General features: G+C 46.5%; 1 protein-coding gene across 8 annotated transcripts in view; it reads right to left on the bottom strand.

Moving 5' to 3' along the window:
• adam15 (ADAM metallopeptidase domain 15) overlaps positions 1 to 23007 on the bottom strand; it is a 48653-nt gene extending 25646 nt beyond the window's left edge. For 4 of the 8 annotated variants that reach the window (XM_088633329.1, XM_088633332.1, XM_088633331.1 and 1 more), the window contains exons 1-5: positions 22136 to 23006; positions 12408 to 12502; positions 2663 to 2739; positions 583 to 661; positions 396 to 472 (exon numbers count right to left, since the gene is read on the bottom strand). In XM_088633329.1, the coding sequence (XP_088489455.1) occupies positions 396 to 472; positions 583 to 661; positions 2663 to 2739; positions 12408 to 12502; positions 22136 to 22376 (569 nt within the window). In that variant the 5' untranslated portion in view covers positions 22377 to 23006. Of the gene's footprint in view, positions 1 to 395; positions 473 to 582; positions 662 to 2662; positions 2740 to 12407; positions 12503 to 22135 lie in introns of all 8 variants that reach the window. The other 4 variants (XM_088633334.1, XM_088633335.1, XM_088633328.1 and 1 more) reach the window with 3 other exon arrangements.
• Positions 23008 to 24914: the final 1907 nt, after the last annotated feature.

The following is a 24914-nucleotide window of genomic DNA, read 5'->3' as shown; positions in this document are numbered from 1 at the left end:
TACAGCTGATCAAAGAGTACAGATCTTGATCCACAGCTTACAGAGATCATGACCCAGCACACTTTACAAGGCCTGCTGAGTCACATCTCTCTAGAAGAAGACTGGAGACCACTGACTGGGCTGTGCAGCAACCCCAGACCAGAAAAGCCTTTTGCAGACAGTGAGCACAAACTGAGAGCCTTTCATTCTGCCAAGTGTCAGCAGAGCCCAGCCAGTGGAATGTGCAACAGCAGAGAAACACATTTCAAATCCACAATATAAAACTGAATTCAAACAACATACAATACCAACTGAGTGATGTGTGTAACAAAGTACTTAATTAAAATAATTGGAAACGATGGCCTGAGGGACAGACCGAGGACTGGATCGGTGAAATACTGGAGCAGCTGACTCACCTCAGTCCACTGCAGGTGCTGAGTGCAAGGCGAGACTGGGGAAAGTTCCTGACTGAGCCGTGGTAATAGCAGTGAGTCTGGGGGGAGAGAGTGTTCAGTGAGAACCGAGCCATGTCTCAGCTTCCCAGTTCCCTTCTCCTGACCTCTGCATAACGGAGGTATAATATGATGAATCACGGACACTGACCACAAAGCTCTCCTCCTCTGACACTCCAGTCCCATTGGGCAGGTAGAAGAAGATATTGGGCCTGCTGGGAAGAAGATCCCTGGAGGAAGAAGACAGAGCATCAAAGCAGTGTCATTTTAAGACACAGCTAGCATGGATTTAAAAAGAACACACTACAAGTACAGCTGGTAACCCTAAAATAATATAACATACATATCCAGAAAGCTTTTCACATCTATAATAATAATAAGAACTGCTTACACTTATATAGCACTTTTCTGGACACTCCACTCAAAGCGCTTTACAGGTAATGGGGACTCCCCTCCACCACCACCAATGTGCAGCCCCACCTGGATGATGCGACGGCAGCCATAGTGCGCCAGAACGCTCACCACACATCAGCTATCAGTGGGGAGGAGAGCAGAGTAATGAAGCCAATTCATAGATGGGGATTATCAGGAGGCCATGATTGGTAAGGGCCAATGGGAAATTTGTCCAGGACACCGGGGTTACACCCCTACTCTTTTCGAGAAATGCCCTGGGATTTTTAATGACCACAGAGAGTCAGGACCTCGGTTTTACGTCTCATCCGAAGGACGGCGCCTGTTTACAGTATAGTGTCCCCGTCACTATGCTGGGGCATTAGGACCCACATGGACCACAGGGTGAGCGCCCCCTGCTGGGCCCACTAACACCTCTTCCAGCAGCAAACTTATCCAGCAGCAAACTTTTTCCCAGGAGGTCTCCCATCCAGGTACTGACCAGGCTCACACCTGCTGAGCTTCAGTGGGTTGCCAGTTGTGAGTTGCAGAGTGATATGGCTGCTGCTGGAGTGTATCTCCTTGGCAAATTTATCCTGGACATCTGGTCCAGGATAAAGAATTCTCCATATCAAGGCAAGGGAATGTATGCACGTGGACCGAGAACTGGATCTTGAATAGGAAAGCACTTGTCATCTTAAAAGAAACAGTGTTAGAAAGCAGATGTAAGCAGGTCTACCACAGGGATCCAGTTTACTGTATGTCTGCTGCAAATCTGCCAAGGAGATACGCTGGAAACAGAGTCAAAGAGAGAATCCCAAGGGAAAATGACCAATAAAGCAACAGGAAATTACTGTAAGGGCCCATATTGATGTTCCAACTGCACTGGGGATAGAAGAAAAGAAAGAGGAACTTCTGCATTTGATGAATTCTTATCATGCAGCTGGAGTCTCTGAAACATCGCCAACAAAGAGCAATGGTGTCACAATATCACAGGACAAGCAACACTGCAAAGAGTGTGGAACAGTTATCATACTGTAGATTGAGCGTCTCAGAACCAATATCTAATCTATCTCTAGATCTCTGCATGTAAAAACAGAACTCAGATGTGTTGAGAAAAGAAATCTAACACTGATGGGTGGACAGTGGTCCACATCAAAAGTAGGGACATAACCTCTGCACATCACAGAGGTGGTTCTGCTAGGATACAGAAGACGTCTGTCCATGATCTAACCGCCTCTTCCAATTTAGGGTTGTGGGGGAGCCTCAGCCTATCCTGGTAAACAATGGGCTCCAGGCAGGGAACAAACTGGATGGAACATGTTGAATGGGATCGATCTGTTCAGGTAGGGAGAGAGGAGACCAAGAGATTTAATCCGGGTTTACAAAATTGCAAGGGGTCTGGTCAAAACTGGAAACCTAAGGGGAATTCACTTAGGACAGAGAACAGGAAACATTTCTTTACAGAAAGAGTAGTGGGTGTCTAGAACAGGTTCACCAGCCAGGTGGCTGAGGCCCAAACTCATTAACGCACATTAAAGAAAAGGCTGGATAATTTTTTAGATTCACTAGGCTACTTAACTACCAAATAAGCAAGACTGGCTGACTGCCCCCCCCCCCCACGTCTTCAAACTGCTCTTATGTTCATCTACTATTTCATATTTAGACATCCTTCTCCTGCTCCCTTCAAACTGCTTCTCCATCTTTCTGTCCGCCCTCTCCACTTCTCTCTCAGTTCCACTCTGCTCCGGTTTTCCTCCCCCTCCTGCCCTCTCCTCTCTCTCGGAGATCCGGGTTCAGTCAGACCTTCCCAGCTGTCCCAGGGGCAGTGCCGTTCTTACCGGTTCTTCTCCAGCTCCAGCAGGACCGGGCTGCCCCCCACCTCCAGCCCGCACTCCAGACGCTCGGGGTGGCCGTTCTGCAGAGAGAGGGGGGGATCCCCAAGTTAGCGACACCCGATTCTGGGCAGGGCTCCTCCCAGGAGGCACCTGGGTAGGAAGTCCTACTCGTGACTCGTGCACAACATTGGCATGTGTACCGACAGTCTGGACCTAGCCTGGATAAGAGTGGTTTCCACTGCTGGCTCTCTCCGCCATCTCCTCAGCCCAGCAGCCTGGGAACTACTGTACGTCACCATCTTCACAAGGAGAGACACACAGTAAACCAACAGGGGAACAGAGAGAGTCAGAGCATAACTGAATGTTTAAGCATCGGACCATTAAGCTTTGTAGTGCAAAACCAAGCAGAACTGGATACGGGAAGTTCAACAGGCTTCCCAGTGATGAATGAAAATTGCCCTCACTATCTTTGACAGATAGACTTTCAATCAGTCTAGGAAAATGCTGTCTACCAGTGCATATTGTTACAGTCCTTCAGAGTTAAATATTTAAATTTCAACAAAAAAACATGCAAAGGAGTCTGGATTCAATTTCTTTTTTAGAACATCATAAAAATATAACTTATTCTATTAAAATAATTTGTGTTATCATTTTACAGGTTAATTCCAGGCTGAAATGTAAAACAAAAAGTTTTGGCTTTTGAGCCTTCTGAAGGTGAACTCACTCAGCTTTTCATTTTTTTTTTTACTTTTCAGAGTGAAATTAACCTCTGCTTGCTGCTTTGCAGCTCCCCACGTGAATCATAACATACGTACGTACGGAGTGGGAAGGTCTTTATCCTACACAGACTAGCCTTTTCCATATATTTGGTACGGGAATTACTATTTTTGTGACCAAAAGGTTAATGTGCAACAATTTCTAAATGCACCATCCTCCCTTCACATTTTGTCTTTTAGCCCTAGAAATAAATTGTACAACTGAAGTCTAGCTGATGTGACATCATGGTGTCACTCCTGCTGCTATTGTACATGTTGACTGGATGAAGATTTTTGATACAAAGACTGAGAAATTGGAGAGACTGGAAAACACCAAATATAGAGCTAACTGTAAAAGGGACTGTCCTTTTCTCCCTAAAGATCCCCAATTTCTTACATTTATAAAACAGTCTAAAACCCAACAGTACTGGTCATTATAATCCCTCTGATGCTTCACCAGCTGACTTTAACACAGCACACTGCACTAACCTGCACACTAGACCCACTGTCCTCATTTACAGTCTTTATAATCATTATAAATATTTTAGATTGTGAAAATCTAATAATAGCACCTTGGAAAACTAAGTTCTAGATTTTTGCCCTCAGTGGGAAACCTTTTTCAAACTTCCTTCAAAAAATACTCAAGGTGGCTGTGAAGAAACAGCTGAAGAAAAATCCAGTCTACAGTAAGTGTGCTGTTCGTATTGCCAACATGATCCATGTCACTTGTTCATTTACACTTTACATAAATGTTACAAGGAGCATTTATTTTGACGTTATGGTGTCCTAAGTGCAGTCAGCTATGAAATATGTGAATATGAATCACCCCTTATGTTTAACATTAAGAATGGAACCATCTCTTTACACCAAAGTCAGCAGCCATGGACAGCTGACTCAATTAGCATTGATAACATGACAGAGCAGAGCCTGAATCCTGAGTGTGCGGAGAACAGACTCAGCTCCCATTGGTCAGCATAGAAGAATCTAAAACTGCACATAGGCAGAAAATGTGATGTCGCCATCAGAGACACATTTTTCTCCCAGCTTGGGTTATACGGTATGCGCGTTCTTCCGATCATGACTGAATGTTGTTCCTGCCCACGGAGGTTGCTGTAAAGGGGAAGGAGAAGTGAAGAACCTTCATTTAAATTCCACACTACATCATCAGCAGCAATAAACACTTACAGGGAACACATTAAACCTGAAGAACTGAAACCTCTGCCGGGCCGCCGTACAGTAAATTCAGAGCCAGGTCCGTGCTTCCGCCAGCTGACTCTCACTATTCCAGCACTCGCTGCTCTTTCCACAGAGACAGCCTCCTCTTCACCTTCTTAGAAAACCCGATTACCTGGGCTGAAGCTCTCTGCCGCATTGATCTGGCCTTGAAAGGCAAGGAGATTCATAAAAAAAAACAATAAAACTGAGAAGAAACTCTGTGGGTAGCAAAGGGGACTGGTTTTATCCTCAGTTTATCCCCAGGGACACACTAAACTAGGATGGGGTATTAAAGACAGTGTGCATGGTTTTCTGTACAAACAGAAGTCACTGTAGTCACTTCATCCAATCAAATATGTAACACTGCTAAGCTGTTTGTTCAGTATTAAGCATTAGCTGCACATAGTAATTTACTGGCAGTAGTAGTTATTTACTGTTGGTCACTCTTCTCCCTAGACTTAAAAAGAAACATCGTAAGAAAAGCTACTGTATGTCATACCCCCTTCCATTTCAGCTATGACTAGAGGCTGTTTTTCGGCATGTCCTGCATGCCCTGGTCCGCTCATGCCAGCGGGGGAAATGAGGGCCACGTGCCTGGCACAGGAGGGCAACGTGCCCGTCTTCACCACTAGAGACCTCGCTGAGAGAACAGCCCGGAAGAGCTGCCTGCGGGCCACGACCTGCGTCCAGCGCGGCTCTGTCAGCAGCTGCGCGACAGGAAGGAGCTCCAGGAACTCGGCCTCCCTCCTGCCAGGCCCGGTTCCGCCCACCCCTCCCCGGCCCTCTTCCTGGCTTTTTCTCTCGCCGGCGGGCGCACGGCCCCTGCTCCCAGCCTGCTCCTGCTCGGCCTGTCCAGGTGGAGAGCACACTAAGTGCTCAGGCCAGCTTTCTACCAGCAGAACCAGCTCCAAAAGGAGACTGAGGCCAAAATTAATAACAATAATTCCTCACACTTATATAGCGCTTTTCTGGACACGCCACTCAAAGCGCTTTACAGGTAATGTTGACTCCCCTCCTCCACCACCTGCGTGCAGCCCCACCTGGATGATGCGACGGCAGCCACAGTGCACCAGAACGCCCACCGGTGATGAAGCCAGTTCAGAGATGGGGATTATTAGGAGGCCATGACTGGTAAAGGCCAAGGGGAAATTTGGCCGTGAAGCCGGGGTAGCACCCCTACTCTTTTTGAGAAACAACCTGGGATTTTTAATCAGGACCTCGGTTTTATGTTTCAAAACAAGTAGGGGTATAACCCTGGTGTCCTGGCCAAATTTCTCATTGGCTTTTACCAATCATGACCTCCTAATAATCCCCATCTCTGAACTGGCTTCATCACTCTGTTCTCCTCTCCACTATTAGCTGATGTGTGGTGAGCGTTCTGGCGCATCATCCAGGTGGGGGTACACATTGGTGCTTGTGGAGGGGATCCCTGTTACCTGAAAAAGTGCTTTGAGTGGAGTGTTCACTTTATATAAAAGGATATACATTTAAGAATATATAATACTGACCTTAACCACCAACCTCCTTAACCTCCTAATATAACAGTCCTGTATCTTAGCCACTGGGCCAGCTGTTCTCCTGGTCTAACAAGAGTGGACATTAACCACTGGACCAGCTGTCTTCCTGGTCTAACAAAACTGGACGTTAGCCACCGAACTAGCTGTCCTCCTGGTCTAACAAGACTGGACCTTAGCCACTGGACCATCTGTCCTCCTGGTGTAACAGTCCTGTATCTTAACCACTGGACCAGCTGTCCTCCTGGTGTAACAGTCCTGTATCTTAACTACTGGACCAGCTGTACTCCTAGTGTAACAGTCCTATGTCTTAACCCACTGGACCAATTCTACTCCTGGTGTAATAAGACCAGACCTTAAATACTGGACCAGCTGCCCTCGCGGTCTAACAAGACTGGACATTAACCACTGGAACAGTTGTCCTCCTGGTGTAACAAGGACCTTAAACAATACAGCACATATTGTTCCCAGACTCTTTGCAGACATATGGCTCAATCCAGACGGGATGCCCATGCACTGCCAGTACAGCAGGAGTTAAAACATTCTTTGGCTCCATTGTTTTCAGAGAACAGCTGAAGCCATTGAAGAAACAGGCTTATCTGAATCAGAGGCTGAATGCAGTGTTAATGTGGGATAACGCCCAGTCGCTGGCTGCTCTCCCAGCTCACCCCTCCCTCCTCGCTGTGTGAGGTAATGTCCCGGCTCACTGCAGGGTGACTTCACTGTGTGACGACTGCATGGAGAGGAGCTGCTGGGAGGGGAAGGGGGAGAGGGGTGGGATCACATTTCCTTCACCCTCCTCGCATAGCCAGAGATCGCATTAGAGAATGTTCTCTCTTCTCTTTTTCTGCTCCCTCTCTCTCCTACACTGTGTCCAGGCCTTTCCAGTTTGAGCAGTGCTGCCTGAAAGGGGAACTCCAAAATTACTGTTATACTAGATAAACTAACAGATCAGACTGTGGTCTGCTGGAAGTCCTACTGACAGCACTGTAAAACCTTGAGCATTGATTTCACAGTTTTACAATATTGTCAGATGTCTGATTCACTCCAGGTTTTAGCAGCTGCAGGCTACTTCCAATTGAAATGACAAAACAGACAAGCAATTTCACTTAGTAAAGAAGTTTTGACATTTGGAATCGTAATGTTACTGTACCTATCTACACAAACAATGGAGTATTTTATTCGTGTGCATTTTGTTTCAGCATTTTATCAACAAAACAGCACACACACTGAAACAGCGCCTGTTGTTTCTGGTCTTTCCCTGCCCAAGAGCTCAGGTCGGGGGTCTTGTGGTCCCAGAGATGGCGACAGGAGGCTGTGTGTCAGGAAGCCAGCCTTCGGGACACAGCTGTTCAGAACAGGACCGCCAGGCCCGGGACCAAGGGCCCGAAAACAGAGGTGACCTCATCGACTAAGGGTGAGAGTTGTGCCCCTCCTGACTGATCACTGTCCACTCTCCGGCTGGGTGATATTGCACAAAATGGAAACAGGGCTCAGCTATTCCAGCCCCACACGTTCACTTCAAATGAGGGAACATGCCGACATTCCTGTACCTGCAGCCGGGAAAGACTGAGCAGGCCTTAATTCCCCAAAACCTCCCAACTGGTACTTGCTGGGTTGTGTGAATGCTCAAGGACTGTGAAGACGATTCACTGTCTAATTAAAAAACTGGCATTCTTTCAGATGTGAGCCAGGAGCACTGGTTATGTTTGCAGCTGTGGAAGATGATTACAGTTCTGCAGTTCCTGAGAGTCCATTTGGAGTTCACACTGTGAGCCTGTACTGGATTAAGCAGCTAGAAAATGGTGGACAGTATCTGGGGTGTAGCTGCTTTACTCAGAAGGTGCACTGGACCCTCTCACTGTGCCTCAGCCGATAATGGATAAAACAAACCTTGCAGGATGTGTAGGGAAACATTTAAACTGTAGAACATTGTAGTGAGAACGACCGTGCAAAGGTTGAATAGGGATCAAAATCAAGTCGGCTTCAATGACTTAGAGCTGATTCACACGAGCAGGACATCACCCAGGCTTATTATTCATTCCACAGGCAAAATCCTCCTCTCCCCTCTCTTTGACCTCTTGACCCCACCACATCCCAAGGCAAAGGGGCGCCCCCCTCCACCCTGCTCCCCAGAACAGAGGGCACCCCCCTCCACCCTGCTCCCCACCACAGAGAACACCCCCTCCACCCTGCTCTCCAGAACAGAGGGCGCCCCCTCCACCCTGCTCCCCAGAACAGAGGGCACCCCCCTCCACCCTGCTCCCCACCACAGAGAACACCCCCTCCACCCTGCTCCCCAGAACAGAGGGCACCCCCTCCACCCTGCTCCCCAGCACAGAGAACACCCCCTCCACCCTGCTCCCCAGAACAGAGGGCACCCCCCTCCACCCTGCTCCCCAGCACAGAGAACACCCCCTCCACCCTGCTCCCCAGAACAGAGGGCGCCTCCCCTCCACCCTGCTCCCCAGAACAGAGGGCACCCCCTCCACCCTGCTCCCCAGAACAGAGGGCGCCCCCCTCCACCCTGCTCCCCAGAACAGAGGGCGCCCCCCTCCACCCTGCTCCCCAGAACAGAGGTGCCCCCCTGAGCTGCCGCACAGCACACAGAACCATTGAGTCAAAAGGTCAGAGCAATGAGATTAGAACCGATCTGCTCAGTAATCCAGCTCAAGGCAGATTCCCTGTCAGGCGCGTACTGGATCTTCTCTCTCTCTGCCTCTGAGCTTGAGACAGTCTCTCCGTCAAGGGCAGCCCTGGAAACTTGTCAAGCTCACTGGACATTGCAAGCAGAACAATGGACAAAGAAAAAAGACTGCTCTCTCGTTCGCTGCACAGACAGACTGACATCTAACTGCACTTCTTCCCTAGATGGGAGCTGGAAAAATAAAGTGTGACTCCTGAACCGACTCAGTGATCAGCCGCAAGACTGACATAAAGCAGAGGCTGTGTCCTGGGTGACACAGTGCATATTAGTCTCTGTCTGAAGCAGTGTTCTGTGTCCTGGGTGACACAGTGCACAGTATATTAGATTTTTTGTTTGAGGCCGTGACATACTGGTCTCTATGTCTGAGGCAGTGCTGTATCCTCAGTGACACGGTGGTCTCTGTGTCTGAGGCAGTGCTGTGTCCTCAGTGACACGGTGGTCTCTGTGTCTGAGGCAGTGCTGTGTCCTCAGTGACACGGTGGTCTCTGTGTCTGAGGCAGTGCCGTCTCCTCGGCGACACAGTGGTCTCTATGTCTTAGGCAGTGCTGTGTCCTCGGTGACATACTGGTCTCTATGTCTGAGGCAGTGTTTTGTCTACAGTGACATACTGGTCTCTATGTCTGTGGCAGTGTTTTGTCTACAGTGACATACTGGTCTCTATGTCTCTGGCAGTGCCATGTCCTCAGTGTCATACTGTACTAGTCTCTATGTCTCTGGCAGTGCCATGTCCTCAGTATCATACTGTACTAGTCTCTATGTCTCTGGCAGTGCCATGTCCTCAGTATCATACTGTACTGGTCTCCATGTCTCTGGCAGTGCCATGTCCTCGGTGTCATACTGTACTGGTCTCTATGTCTGCAGCAGTGTTTTGTCTACAGTGACTTACTGAACCCACAGCCCACAGCCTGCAGCCAGGCATGCTGCTCTTTAAAGCCAGGCTCAGTTTGGCTCGGCACTTATCAACAGAATCAGCTGGAAAGGAAGAGCTGAAGGAAGTCGCCCACTCTTCACCTTGAGGTGTGTTCAGTTGCTGGATGAATAGGAGATCAAAAATCTGCAGCCACACCTAGTCAAGTCTCCCCACCTTTCCTTTTCTTTTTCAAAACACTGTGTAGCTCACAGCCACTGCCTCACCCTGCTCAGGGCTACAGCACATGTGCATGTCGAGTCAGGGTTACACCGGGTTCTACCTGTGAGCTCGTTATATTCCTGTGATTGAAAGCGGGAGGTGGGATCCTGTAGAAATATTTCACTGTCCTGTAAGTAAGCAGTCTTTAAGCATGCTCTATACTTTAAGAGCATGGGAAAGGCTGCAAATGAGAGGTGGTCAATTGGCCATCTTACGCGTTTAATACATTAATATATAAGGCAGCCCAGACTTTAGACAACAAGCACCTGACTGGAAAGCCTATTCCAATTACCTGCACCTCTTTGTGTAAAGAGATGTTTTCTGTGCTCCATCCCGAAATACAATATTGCCTCTTTTTCTTACTAGTACATTCAACATCCCTAGATGTTAAATCTCCTCTTTTTTAACTATATACTCTAATATTCTGTTTGTCTTCTCTTTGCTTCCCCACTTTGTCTAGAAGATGTACATGAAGTGCCAACATAAACACCTCTTTTCCTTATGTAGCTTCTTCAAGCTGCACATTTCACATTTTTATTCAGAACTATCATTCTTGCTTTCTGCTTGCAATTATCCCCTTATTTTGGCATTGTCTGCAAACCTGACTAGTTTATGAACAAATAGAGGATCTAGTACTTCACATGTAAGAGAAGTGGATCATCTGCCACTGAAGAGCAGCACCCACAAGGCAGATGCCCAGTAGCCATCCTGTACCAACAGCCCAACTGCACAGCAGATCAGGAGGAAATGTGAGAAAGTGCTTCACCAACAGAATTATGAGTGAAATGCAGGGAGGCTAGACTGTAGAGTCTAGAATGTAATTTAGCCAGGACCCCCTACTCCTACAAACGATGCATTTGATCTTTAAGGACCCAGCAGTCAGTGTCTCAGTTTAATATCTCATCTGCAGGACAGCACTGCATACAGCACAGTGTCCCTGCTTACCATGCTGGGGGACATTGGTTTGAAAATTAAGAGCGTCACCTACTGGTCCCCCAAGACTATTCACAGCAACAGCCTGGTTTCCTGTGAAAATGTCCCATCTGAGTGCCGATCAGGCCCTGCCTGTCTTAGCATCTGAGCTCTAACAAGATAAGCCTACAAGGTGGTGATACTATATTATATTTTCATTACAAAAACACAAAGTCCTGTTGGATCTCGAATTGAAAGCTCAGTGATTTAACACTCCCAGAATCTGAAGGACTGCCTAAGCATTTCCAATTTGCTGAGTACAGCAGGAGAGCAGGGAAAGAGGGACTGTGTGATCAAGCTTCCTTTTGCGGAACTTAAAAAAAAGAGGAAATCAGATTTCAGATTTTTTTTGTGGCTTCCTGCAAGAAAAGCAGTATCCTGACAAGGGCAAGGAGGGGCCATGTTGGAGGGGATGAACACTTCCTATGCAGCTGAAAGGAGACGTAAAGTCATTTCCTGAAGAATTCCCCTCATTCACTCTCCCCTCTATTATCACGTGCACACAAAGAGCCGGGCAGGTATCCAGTTTGACTTTAAATCTCAGCCAGGAGAGGTCAGCTCATCGGTAGCAATCTGCTACAGCCACAATGACCGCATGGTAATTTGCAGAAACCCTCTTCCTCTTCTTTCCATTCTGTATCCCCATATTTTTTGGTAATCTTCCGTCTTGATATCTGTTCCTGTTTTTTGCATGTGAAGTGTTTCTCAAACAAAGAAAAACAGGACAGGGCAGATCAAAAGCCCAGCAATACGGATGTGTGTTAATACAGTACATAGTGACAGCTGGACCGCACCTCCTCCACTCAACACACAGGCCAGACGCAGAGATGACAAGGTAAGCCGCAGTGTGCTCAGTGTCACAGTGCTGGGCCGCAGTGTGCTCAGTACCTCAGTGTCACAGTGCTGGGCCGCAGTGTGCTCAGTACCTCAGTGTCACAGTGCTGGGCCGCAGTGTGCTCAGTACCTCAGTGTCACAGTGCTGGGCACCAGTGTGCTCAGTACCTCAGTGTCACAGTGCTGGGCACCAGTGTGCTCAGTACCTCAGTGTCACAGTGCTGGGCAGCAGTGTGCTCAGTACCTCAGTGTCACAGTACTGGGCAGCAGTGTGCTCAGTGCCTCAGTGTCACAGTGCTGGGCATCAGTGTGCTCAGTAGCTCAGTGTCACAGTGCTGGGCCGCAGTGTGCTCAGTAGCTCAGTGTCACAGTGCTGGGCCGCAGTGTGCTCAGTACCTCAGTGTCACAGTGCTGGGCCGCAGTGTGCTCAGTACCTCAGTGTCACAGTCCTGGCCGCAGTGTGCTCAGTAGCTCAGTGTCACTGTGCTGGGCTCAAGTGTGCTCAGCAGCTCAATGTCACAGTGTTGGGCTCAAGTGTCAAGCCGAAGTTTTTGACCTTAGTGAGTGCAGTGCTTGTGGTGTCCAATAAAAGAACAGACTGACATTCTGTGCTCCCTCTCACCTTTAAAGCCTCTTTCAGACTTAGTCTGTTTCCATCCACAATGACAAAGGGCGTGGTCCTCTCTGGCTGTGCATATCTCCTCTCCCTCTCCTCACCTGGGGAGAACAGAAGCAGACAGAGTTCACTGGTCAATCCTGCTGATCAGATTATACCGCACTTACCCTGACGATGATGCTCACAGTCAACGGCAAACTGATTACTCCTTACAAGGGCTGTGGTGATGCTGGGCCCTTACACAGGGCACATACACACAGCTTAAAGACCCCAAATAACCCACCTGTCTCCGCTCTGAAGGTGAGAGGAAGCTAGAGCACTAACAGAAATCACACATGACGATAGGGGAGAACATGTAGGCTCCACACAGAAGGCACCGCAGGCAGAAATCAAACCCAGGACAGAAGCAATGTCCCACCTAATAATATAAGCAATTAAGAACTGCTGTACTTAAGCTGCATTTTGCACCCCAAAGGATCCCAAAGCGTTCTGCATGTACTGTAGCAGACCCTCTTCAACCTCCACTCTACAGCAGCACCTAAATGACACGCAGCAGCTATTTGGAACCAGCTACACACCACTGAGCAGGTGAGGCAAAGGGAGAAATCACTTCAACTGAATAAAGATCGAATTAGGAAGGCCGGACTGCACAGTGGAATTCAGTGGAACTGTAAATTGGAATTCAGTCACGATACTAGTTATACAGTGCCTATAGAAAGTCTACACCCCCCTTGGACTTTTTCACATTTTATTGTGTTACAGCATGGAGCCATGATGTACAGTATTTAACTGAGAATTTTTGCCACTCATCAAGACAAAGTACTCTATAATGTCAAAGTGAAAAAAAATCCATATTTAAAAAAACTGAAATTAATTGAATGCATAAGTACTCACCCCCTTGCTTTGACACACCTAGATTACCTCTGAAGTAACTCTCTTCTCCAAGTCATGTGGCATTTACTCTGACACTGGATCCCAAATGACCACAGTCCTTTTGGACAATCTAACACTGCAAGCAATGACTGCACAGTGCCTGCTACCACTATAACTGGACACTGTTTAGAAAATTACTGTCCAGAAGCAACTTTATCCCCTACCACTTCTTATGCAACCAGTTTGTTCAACCATGTTGTTGAAGTTGATACCCTAGCTTCTTCCAAGCAATGGCTGGGAGAAATTTTTATGACTCACATTGTCTTGACCAGGATTATATATATGGCACTCAGGAGTCTGGAGAGTATTTATGTATTTGTGTGGTCTCTGTGACTCCGTCATCACATGAAGCTGAAGACGATACAGATCACTACACACACAGATGAAACGCTTTCTGAATCGCAAATGTCACACACAGTGAGCTGTGATTCAGTTACAGATCTGCATTTGTCAAAAGACTCCTGATACATGTTCTGGGATTTAGACTCCAAGCAAAAGGTCCACTTGTTCCCAAAACACTTTCATAGCACAGACATTAGGAAAGGCAATTTCAGTGATTTTGTTCCACACACAACACACTTGTCTACTGCAATGACATTCAGGAAGTGATACAGTACATACTGTACTTGGGAGCTGCACCTCAACCAGGGAGCTGACTGGAATGGTTTTATTTCTCAAAAACATGTTTTCACTATGGCAACAAATAAGACTTCTCCGCCTGTTGAAAATTCAGTGTTTATGACAGAAACATACAAGAATTTGGAGTTTATTTTGGAAATGGTTGGACACAGGGTCTGACATCAGTGGGCAGCAATTTGTACGTTTTGTGCATGGGGTTTGGTCAGCAGTCCAGCTGATCGAGGATCGCCATTATCAGTTGCCTTGATATTCATCATTTACTTACACAGCACATGGTCTATTAAATAAACTGAAATTCATTTTACATTGCAGGGATTCCAATGTATGCCGTATATGTATACCAAAACCTAGTAACATAGTGCCATCCTTTAATCAAGCGCTGGTGCAAAGGGAAGTGCTCTTCGCAACAGGCAACGCGTTAATGTGAGTCTCGCTGTGAGAGCAGACCTGATAAAACTCAAGAGGAATGGGGAGCAGGCCCTGTTTCACTATCCACATTTAACTTACTATCCATCCATCCATTCATCCATCCATCCATTTTCTAACCACAGTCATGGGGGAGAGAGAGCCTATCCCAGCAAGCAACTGGCTCAAAGCAAGGCACAACCCGGACAGGACACCAGTCCATCATGTCCAAAATTCAGCAGCCAGAATCCTGACCAGGTCTAGTGCAAATGATCACATTACTCCTATCCTGGAGTCTTTGCACTGGCTTCCAGTCAAATTCCATGTAGACTTTAAAATCCTCATGCTCACCTATAAGGCTCTGCATGGCAGGGCACCACAGTACCTGTCTGAACTATTAGCGTCCTACTCCCCACCTCGCAACCTTCGCTCTTCTAATTCTGGTCTCCTAACTGTCCCCCAAGCCCATCTACATTGTGTGAGTGACAGGGCCTTCTCCTGTTATGCCCCCAAGCTCTGGAACTCTCTGCCCAAGGATATCAGACAGTCACCTTCTCTAAACTCCTTCAAATCCAGACTCAAAACCTTCTTCTTTAGAAAAGCCTTTACTTACTACCACCATCCACGGTCTCCTCTGTATATTGTAATTGTGTTTTATCTTGTGTATTCTTTTTATTTATTGTTGTTGTCATTCTGTAAAGCCACTTTAAAGGCGCGATATAAAATGAAGTTTTTTATTATTATTATTATTATTATTATTATTATTATCATAGGGCACACACATCAGGGCCGAGTTTCCCAGAAGCTTATAAACCTACCAGCAGGTCTTTGGACTGTGGGAGAAGAGAACACACAAACTCCACACAGACAGCAGAACTGAACCCAGGGACCCAGAACTGCAAGGCAGCAATGCAAACTACTGCAGCCCTCAATATACAGTACTTGTCTTATCTATTTCTATGTATTGTTCGTTATGGGTTATAGGTACGTTATATGCATATATACGTGTCTGAACTGCAAGTTGGGAACATACCAAGCTTAATACAATACTCCTTTTGTCTATTAACTACGCTTTTTAAGTAATTTTGCTATAAGTTGCATTATCAAGGAACGCTGCCTGGATTTACAACTGCAATGCTCTGTACATGAAAATAGTTCTTGGCTTCGTGTTCAAAAAGGACAGTCAAGGAGAAAGCAAAACCGGGAAAAGGAGATAAGGCCACCCAGGAACACAATTACACCAGATTCAATTAACATCATCCATGAAAATCTGATTAGGCCTAACAAGGTTTTGATACCACAACTGCATACAAAGCTGGACTGGATACTAGTCAAAGCATTAGATAAGGACAAGAGATACAGCACAGTGGCGAAGCAGCTTCAAATTCATTTGTAGTAACACTCAGCTATGAAAAAAGTCAAAGGTGGCAAATCTTTTGCTGACACAGGATGAGCAGTTTTCCGGGAAAACAAAGATCCCAACTACAGGGACATTATCAGTGGAGTGTTCAGCAAAATTGAACACCTGGGCTGCAACAAGAGCCTAAAAGATCATTTTCTTCTCTCACATGAGGACTATTTAAAGGGGAAAGATTCCACCAGGATTTCAGGATCACGGAAAAGGATCCCAAGGGACATCACAATCGTGGCAGACTACTGATGGTCCCTGAAATGGGAGAACTCCAGAAAAACAGAAAGGAAAGAAATGTTGATTTTGCCCTACTGATCAATCACAACCCATCAGTTATAATTAAGTATCAAACTTGAATTTGCTTTTGAATTGTATTGTCTTTGTATATACAGGAAAACATTTCTCAGCAACTGGAATAGAAAATGTGGCGGTACAGTGGTGAGCACTGCTGCTTCACAGTGTTGGAGCCCTGGGTTTAATTCCTGGGGTCCTGTCTGTGTGGAGTTTGCATGGTCTCTCCATGTTCATGTGAGTTTCCACAGGGTGCTCTGGTTTCCTCCCACAGTCCAGAGACATGCTGGCAGAGGACTTGGCTTCTGGGAAAACTGGCCCTGGTGTACGTGCGCGAGTATCTGTGTGCCCCGCGATGGACCGGCGTCCTTTCTAAGGTGTACCCCACCTGTCTTGTCAAGAGAGCTCCCCAGCAACACTGTATAGGTTAAAGTGGCTAGAGAATGGTTGGATAAGATGATGGATAGATGTAAAAACCTAAAATAAGGTTTTCTTAAAAGCTGTTAGCCATTTCCTATACACTATCAATATATGCTACTTAGTTTTTGTGGAAAAAATGTTTTAATATTAATTAAAAAAAGACTATAGTACCGTTTTGACTTTTGACTAAAGTAATATACGAATCGTGTATTTCACGTATTCTAAATCCTCAAATCTATTACACTCAACACAACAGACTTCCAAATAAGTGAAGCCTGAATTAGATGACAATGTTAAGGGCAAGTGTATTAATATCCACAAGCAAATACATTGGTTTACTCCCAGAAGGGGTCAAATGTGATCCTCATTACCTGCAACCTACCACATGAGCTAGACTGGCAGAATAACCTTCTGTTTTTTCAACTTTCTAATTATCTGTGAAACCCTGGGAAGACCTTCTTACACTAAACCTCTCCACAGGTGAGCCCAGGCCTGAAGCCAGACACCTCCCTCCCCACTGCCAGCAGGCTGGGACAGCGGCTCGAGTGTTCGAGCAGGGAGCTGCATCAGTGTACGCTGGCTGCGCAGGGACAAGTAAAGGTTCATTTCGTTCTGAAAAACAGCGAGGAGAAACGACGTGTCCTTTTACAGAGATTTCAGGGTTCTTTTTCAAGAGGAACTTCTGAAGCCAAGATTATCCTGAAACTTGGACCACACCTTCCCCCTTTTCTTAACAACAGACTAATTTCTTTAGAAACCTCTCAATTCCTTTACAGATGGGAGCATTTCATACCTCTCCCCCCCGATCCCCCTTCCCGTGGATAGAAATTCAGATTCAGAGAGCTTTATTGGCATGACCGATCGATGAATTACAGTGTTGCCAAAACAGATACAATTATCACAACAGACATTATTACAGACATTTACAATATAGACACATCATCATAAATCTTCACCCAAACAAATGGAGCATTACTGAGAGACAGTCTCAATGTCCCTCAGGCCATGACAGGAGATCACCTACTGGGCTGCAGCTCTGTTGAGTTTCCTCCTCCAGTAGGATTAGAAACAGTTCTTATTCTGCCAGGAGTGGGGATTCTAGGATAAGATTTGTTATTTTAGAGAAGAATGTTTCTCTAATCCCAGAGTATCTGTCACAGTGCAGTAGAAAGTGCATCTCTGTCTGCTTCTCCCTGTTGGCAGTGGGAGCACAGCCTGTCCTCTCTGGGCAGCCAGGTCTGTCTGTGTCCAGTTTCTATGGCCAGGCTGCAGTCATTGAGTCTGTCCTCTCTGGGCAGCCAGGTCTGTCTGTGTCCAGTTTCTATGGCCAGGCTGTGGTCACTGAGCCTGTCCTCTCTGGGCAGCCAGGTCTGTCTGTGTCCAGTTTCTATGGCCAGGCTGTGGTCACTGAGCCTGTCCTCTCTGGGCAGCCAAGTCTGTCTGTGTCCAGTTTCTATGTCCAGGCTGTGGTCACTGAGCCTTTCCTCTCTGGGCAGCCAGGTCTGTCAGAGTCTGTTTCTCTTTGCTGTCTCTTTCCCTGGTCATATACTCAGCTAGTGTGTATTGATTTTGTTTAGAGTCCTGTAGCATTTCACTGTGTTGTGTGTGTGAGGTAGTGTTGTTTGGCTTGTGTTGTGATTTGTGTTGTATTTGTTGTGCTGTCCCGGGGCTGGCTGCTGCCAGTGAGCTGCAGGACCAGCTGGCGAGGGGACTCTCCTCTGGCCACAGCTCTTGGCTCAGCAGGGCCGTGTGCCCATTCTCACCCACTCTGTCCTTTGTACTGTCACCATCTTCCTTTCTCTTCCACACCCCCGAAGAAAGCAAAAATTCCTGTTTCACCTTTCTATTGTTTGGCATGGACTGAGCCTTTACTTGTTCCTTTGCCACAGTTCCTTTCCTTCACCTAGAAGCCTTACATGGTGGAAAAACAGACCTAACGGAGGTCTATTCAAAGCAAATAAATAGGCTTCATTACATCCAGATTTCAGTGGCTCGTGTACTGAAGCTCTTCCAACAGCAGGAGCCTCAGGGATGACCTAAATCGAGCCCCGACCGCGAGGCGCATGTCAGCTTCCAGGGGTTTTGGTGCTTCTTTTTTTGGATGCCCCCCAGAGGCCCGTCAGCTTCAGCCAAGAAAGCGTCGCACCTCAGGGAAAAGGACGGCTTTAAACAAACCTAAGTTCCTTAAGATAAACCCCCGGTGGAGGCCGCTGCCCTGCCAGGGAGCCAGGAGCTGCAGATGGGATTAAGGGCCAGCAGGCGAGCGACCGCACGTTTCTGTATAAGGTGCTTTAGCCTTAATCGGAGGAGAAACACTTGCTCTTTTGTTGACGCGGCTCCATGTGCAACGGAGGGCTTACTGTCAGTCCAGGGTGGTGCAATCTGCGGCTCGTAAAAAGACCTTCAGTTCTGCTTGGGGCCCTATTTAAGTGCAGAAAGCCTGGAGGCCTAGAGAAAACAAATGAACCAGGAAAGCTCCTATGGGGTAAGAATGCCCCACTCTGTCACATACTCACAGAGCTGTACAAGAGCAGACCTCCACAGCACAGGAAGAGACATGCAGCTACTGAACAACCGAGCCTCTTTGTACCTAGACCCTACAATATACACTCTAGGCACTCTAGGCGCTCTGTAAGTGCGATATAACTGGGATTCTAGCAGCTGTAACACAAAAATGAAGGCCTGTGAACAAATGTCACAGCAGTTTGAGAGGAAGGCCAGTCTTTCCCTGACTAACATGTCTGAAGATCCCCCCAGTCTGTGAACCCAAATTCAGTTTGTGAATTTTTGGAGCCTTTTAAAAGATGTCACTTGGATGCCTTGATGTAAGATTTGTGGGCCACCTCTATACCGATTCCTCTTTCCTCTTTCCTTGACCTCCTTCCACTTGGAAGACCCTCTCCTACGCACTGGGCTAGTAAACCCCAGCTCATAGTAAACCTCTGAAGGTCAGACTCCTATGAAAAGCTGTGCACTGCAGACAGCAGACCCGTTGGTATCTTTCAAACAAAATGACTGAACTCATTTGTTCCGTCTGGGACTGCATGAAGGCCACAGGTTACACCCCAGTTTTGTTGACAGAAACAGAGGCTGTTTCACTCTTCAGCTCTGCTGTTCCACTCAAATTTCCTTCACTGTTGTAATCCACCACCTCACAGTCCTACAGTGTGTGTCCTGACAGACCATCACTGTGATTCACTGCACTGGAGCTGTGGTCTCAGCATCTACCAGCTTGTCACTGATACACTGATACTCAGATGCCTTCATTTCTCTCATCAGCTGCAGCTTTAGAATCGGAGCAGTAATTTCCTGTAAAGCGCACAGAATTGCCTCATAGATCTTGTAATGATAGAGAAATTTGACTGCTATCCAACACCTGGAACTGAAGAACAGCTGGAGCACCTCTGACCTGCAAAATACATTCTGCACAGGAATACAGTTCCCTGTGGACTTTGCTGTCATGCCCAAACCAGACACTCTATTATTTTGAACTTTAGGTGCCCCAGAGCTGTGAGACTTTGGCTCGACCTTATTGGAATGCTGTTTTGACCCAGAGTACTGCCTGCGAACAGTATTAATGTATTAGTTCTGTAATGCATGACAAACACTTTGTGTAAAACTGTAAAAGAAAGCCTTTATGAGTCCAGGTAATGCACTCTTCAGTTCCTAACAGTGCTGCAGACAAGGATACCCACTTCTGTTTCCTATGCAATATTACCTTATGCTGAAAACTAGTATGTTTATTGGTACAGTTTCTCCATTTCAATCTAAGGTGGTGGCTTTTCACAGCCTGATTATCCCTAATCCGTTGTGAATCAAATCTGTGAAACTGTCCCAAGATGGTCTAATCTAGTGAACGATATGGAATAGGGGACAGTGTTCAAGCCTGCAAATCTGCAGAATAAGCAAAACCACCTCACCCTTATCCAGCATCTTAAATGATCTCTTTCACCATTGTCTAACAGGAATCACCAACAAATCAGTAAAGGCCAACAACATTCAGCGGACACTTCTTTACACAAAGGGTGGTGGGAGTACCTAGAGTAGCCATGTTGCTGAAGCTGACAACATGGCGTCTTTCAAGAAACAGCTGCACGTGATCCTTGGAACCACCAGATATAAACATCCAAACAGGAACAGGCTGGATGGGCCAACTGGCCTCCTCGTTTGCAACCACTTAAATCTTAACATTCAAATAAGTGAAAATCCTGCTTTATCATAAACACACACACACAAAATGCTTCCCTATAACTAAAAGTCTAAAAATATCAAAGTCTCTGAGACTAGACACCGCTGGGAAACAAGAGACTTGAAGATGGGCAGGTAAGGATTGGGCACAATAACTGAACTAAGGGAGATGGTGAAATCAGAGCACCACAGCACACACACCCCAGTCACCTCTGTTCCAAATGAGCCTGTGCAATACAGAGCATACGCTCTCTTCTTAGTAATACAGTAATACTCGAACACCCAAAGAAGGCTCCACAGCAGCAACATCGTGTTTCCTTTCTTCTCTTTTCAGCATGGAATAAACCTTTTACTTGTTCCGATACAGTAATACTGCTTAGAAGAAACAAAGATGACGAGACTCATCTCCTTTGATGAGCTGACCTGTACAGTTTAGAGCACCTTTTAACAAACTGAACTCATTATATCAATGCCAAGCACTGATATTTTTTAGTTTTATATCTCAGACTGTTAATTACTGTAACACTATACTCTCTCACACAGGGGGTCTCCTGACCCACAGCCTGGCCTGTAAGTTCGTAGAAACCTGTTGTGACAATTCCTCTAATTAAAAACGTTTTTAAGGTTTTTTTCAACGGCAAAGACTAAAATTTCAGCCGGAACTTCACGTCCAACATAACTAAACCGTCAATGGGCACAGCACGTCAAAAAATCACTTTTGGTATTTCTGCTAAATCAAATATTAAATTACTCCTTCACGTTGATAGTAAATAATTGCTTACTAGTTTGTACATCATTAAAAATCGAACTGCATTATTTAATTTGTACAAGCAACTGCGCAATGGGGCTTTTTGAGACTGTAATCTAGAGTATAATCGGGTCTAGCTTTCATTATCAAACACACTGAGAAAGTGACGCCTCTTCTTGTCCGTTCACAACACATGAACAACAGTACCAGTATGTACTGTATGTCCAGGAACACATTGTGGAAATAACCGCAAAGCGGTTCAAATAATGACTCACCTATCAAGTATTAGGAGCTACGCAGCGAATAGTGTTGGGTGCAACTCGAAAGCGTACCTTCTGAATACTACCACGTGTTTCTACAGCTCTCCCAGTGCACTGACATCCTTTTCTCTCTCGTCTGTCACATTTCCCCAGAAACAATCGCAAAACATGAGAGCCTTAAAAACAGGTCTACTGTCCTCTAAACTGAAGCACCATCTGCAAAAAAACTACAGACTGAAAGTTTAAAAGTTAAACGACTTAAACGCAATTTATTTTTAACACCCAAAGAATACAGTACAAGGAGAGATCTGAAGATACATTTAACAGGCATTCCGATGATTGCTGAGCAAAAATAATAAAGGTTCGAAGTCCCCAACAGCTAATGTAAACCTGAACTTGAATGAACCTCTAAAATAAATCCGTATAAAAGTGCAATTACCGGGCTCTGTGGAGTGGGGAAGTCGGGCAGCTGCGTTGTCCGGTACTCCGATCTGTGTGTCGTTTCTTTCAGTCCCTCCGGTGATCCCTAAGCCCGGGTGCCGCTCCAGTCCCGACCCGCTGGGACTCCGGACCGTCCCCGACCGGGGAAGCGCGCCACTGATCAGTACGGCTCCATCCAGCAGGAGCAGACAGAGCCAGGAGCTCGCTAAAAATGCCACCACACACCGACAGCAGCTCATATTCGTAACGGTGATATATTAATGGGACTACACGCATCCCCGAGAGCCGGTGTCTGCTCTGGCCACACTCCCAGAGCAAAACAGCCGCGGCGCGCCTGCAGTCCAGTCCGCCCCCCCGGAATATCAAGCGTGCAGAGAGAGAGAGCAGCAGGACCGGACCGCCTTCACGTCGCCGAGCCCGAAGGCGGGTTATCAGCTTGGTGCCTTTCCATGGCTAAGCATTATCCTTGGTGCGTACTGTATATCGTTCAAACCAAACGGAGGAATCTCCAACGAACCGATACCGAAATGCCTGGGAGGCGTGAGTACATAAGCCGAGGAATGTTCGGGAGTGAAGTCGCTGCGAGAGAAGAGAGAGGCAGGTGCTGCACAGGTACAGTACCTCTACTCTGCTCTGCTCGCCAGCAGGAAACCGCAAAAAAGTCGGCAGCCCCTGCAGTCTGTTGTTCAGGGTCTGGTACCGTATGCCGGGCCGTTTCCTTTGAAAGTGTCTCTTCGCGCTGGGTTATTACAGTCCCGGAGTTTTATCCTTCAATCCTGGGTGAACTCTATGATCTCTGCGCAACCCGGGTGTGATGGGAAAGGCTGGCTTCTCGCTGGTTTATTGCGATGGTGTAATCCAGCTCCTCCGTAGAAACCCGTGAGGAGGGACTTCCTCCGACAAATTAACCGTTCATGACCCGGAGTAGTGCTGGCCGGCTGGAAGCGCACGGCTGACTCCGGCCAAGTTCAGTTTGTACAGGCGCAAGAGTTGCTTTCATTGCCTCTAAACTGTCATGTTTAGCTCTGCAATCACAGTCAGAACCTTTCTTTATAATTAAAATTCGCTTTAATGTGCCGAAGGGGTTAACACGTGCTTCCTTGTATAATCCGATACAGCGATCAGCTATTGTCTCGTCTCATCTCTAGGGATTTGATTTAGCTCAGTTTGTAATTCGAGGATCTACACTTCAGCGGTACTTAATGGACCGCTCTATTGTGGATTGTAAAGAAAACGGTGGTAATATTTGAATAAATAAGAGAAGACCCGGGTATGCGAGGAAAAACTCCACATATTAAAATTACCGAAATTCACAGTTTCTTATTTTTTTCTTATTTTATGTTGAACGGAAACAATTTGAGCCCCTAATGAATCGGAATTGATTGTTTCAGTAGTGTTCAATGGGAGAGAGGTTTTGATTTTGTGTGTAAATGGGAAGAAGTACTGTACCTTTTGTGAGTATTTAACAGGTACAGTACGATAGTTAAATAATGGAAATGTATTCTCGATTTATTTGAGTTGCAACACTGGGCTGTCAAATTTCGCTAAACTGGTTATCATTCAGATGGGGAAGCAGAGAGAGTGAGATTAGGGGTAATCAAGGTGTAAAAAAGCTTTGTCTTAAATTGATATGGAGAAACTACCGATAAACGTCCAAATAGATACAGTACATCAGCCGTCCATTTTCTAACCACTTCTTCCAATACAGGGTGGCTGGCATCTGGAGCCTATCTTGGCAAGTAACTGGCTCAAGGCAGGATAGACCGTGGAAGGGACACACACAGACAGAGACACGCCAGGACCCAGGAATCCAGTTGACCTACCAATATTTTTTGGAGCGTGAGAGGAAACTGGAGTACCAGGAGGAAACCCACATGAACATGCAAACTCCACACAAGTACAGTAGGAACCCAGGTCAGGAATTGAACCCAGGGCCCAGTGCTGGGAGGCAGCAATGCTAACTACTGAGTCACTGTGACACCCTGTATACATCAACATAAGTTAATATTGCATAGGAACAGAACAGATGTGGGTATCCTTGTTTCAGATGCAATGCCTCTGAACCTGTGTAAGATCTTGTAAGTACTGTATTATGAAGTCTGCAGTACTTCACTTTAGGAACTGAAGAATGTCAGTACCTGGAGTGATAAAGGCTTCCTTTAAAATCCCTTGAGGATAGTTCAAGAATGTGTCAAAAAATACACTCCTTTTTATTGCAAAACAACTGGAAAAAATACTGATTGAGGCATTCGAGTGTTTGTCTTAGATTACAGAAAGAACAGGCATCGTGATGGTCACTTGCTGTACATGCCGTCCCTAGGCAGTACTGTAGATCACCACATCGTTCAAAAAGGCTGGGCCAAAGTCCCACAGCCCCGCAGTACCTTGTGATGGAGCATCTGATCCACCAAAGTGTCCATGACCGCAAAGTCCCAAGCGAACTGTGCTCCTGTGAAGAGCTTTAATGTCTCCTGCAAGTCGCAGGCGATCTGGCTCTTCGTCAAGTCCAGGGGATGGGTAGCAGTCACATTTCTCTGTCAGTTTCAGAACTACCAGACAACCCTAGTGCATTCTCCAAATGTCTACTGGAGCTCCACAGCTGCAGCTGATGAGTGAAACGAAGGCATCTGTGTATCAGTGACAAGCTGCTAGACCTTGGAGCTGGAGCTCCAGTGCAGTGAGTCATTCAAGAGTCACAGTAATCGTCTGCACTGCACAGTACAGTCAAGACACCCACTGTAGGACCCTGAGACAGATGATTACAACAGTGTTACACA

Source organism: Lepisosteus platostomus, chromosome 1, assembly GCF_059453375.1.
Source record: "Lepisosteus platostomus isolate fLepPlt1 chromosome 1, fLepPlt1.hap1, whole genome shotgun sequence".
NCBI lineage: Eukaryota > Metazoa > Chordata > Actinopteri > Semionotiformes > Lepisosteidae > Lepisosteus > Lepisosteus platostomus.
This window is presented reverse-complemented; position numbering and strand designations above follow the sequence as displayed.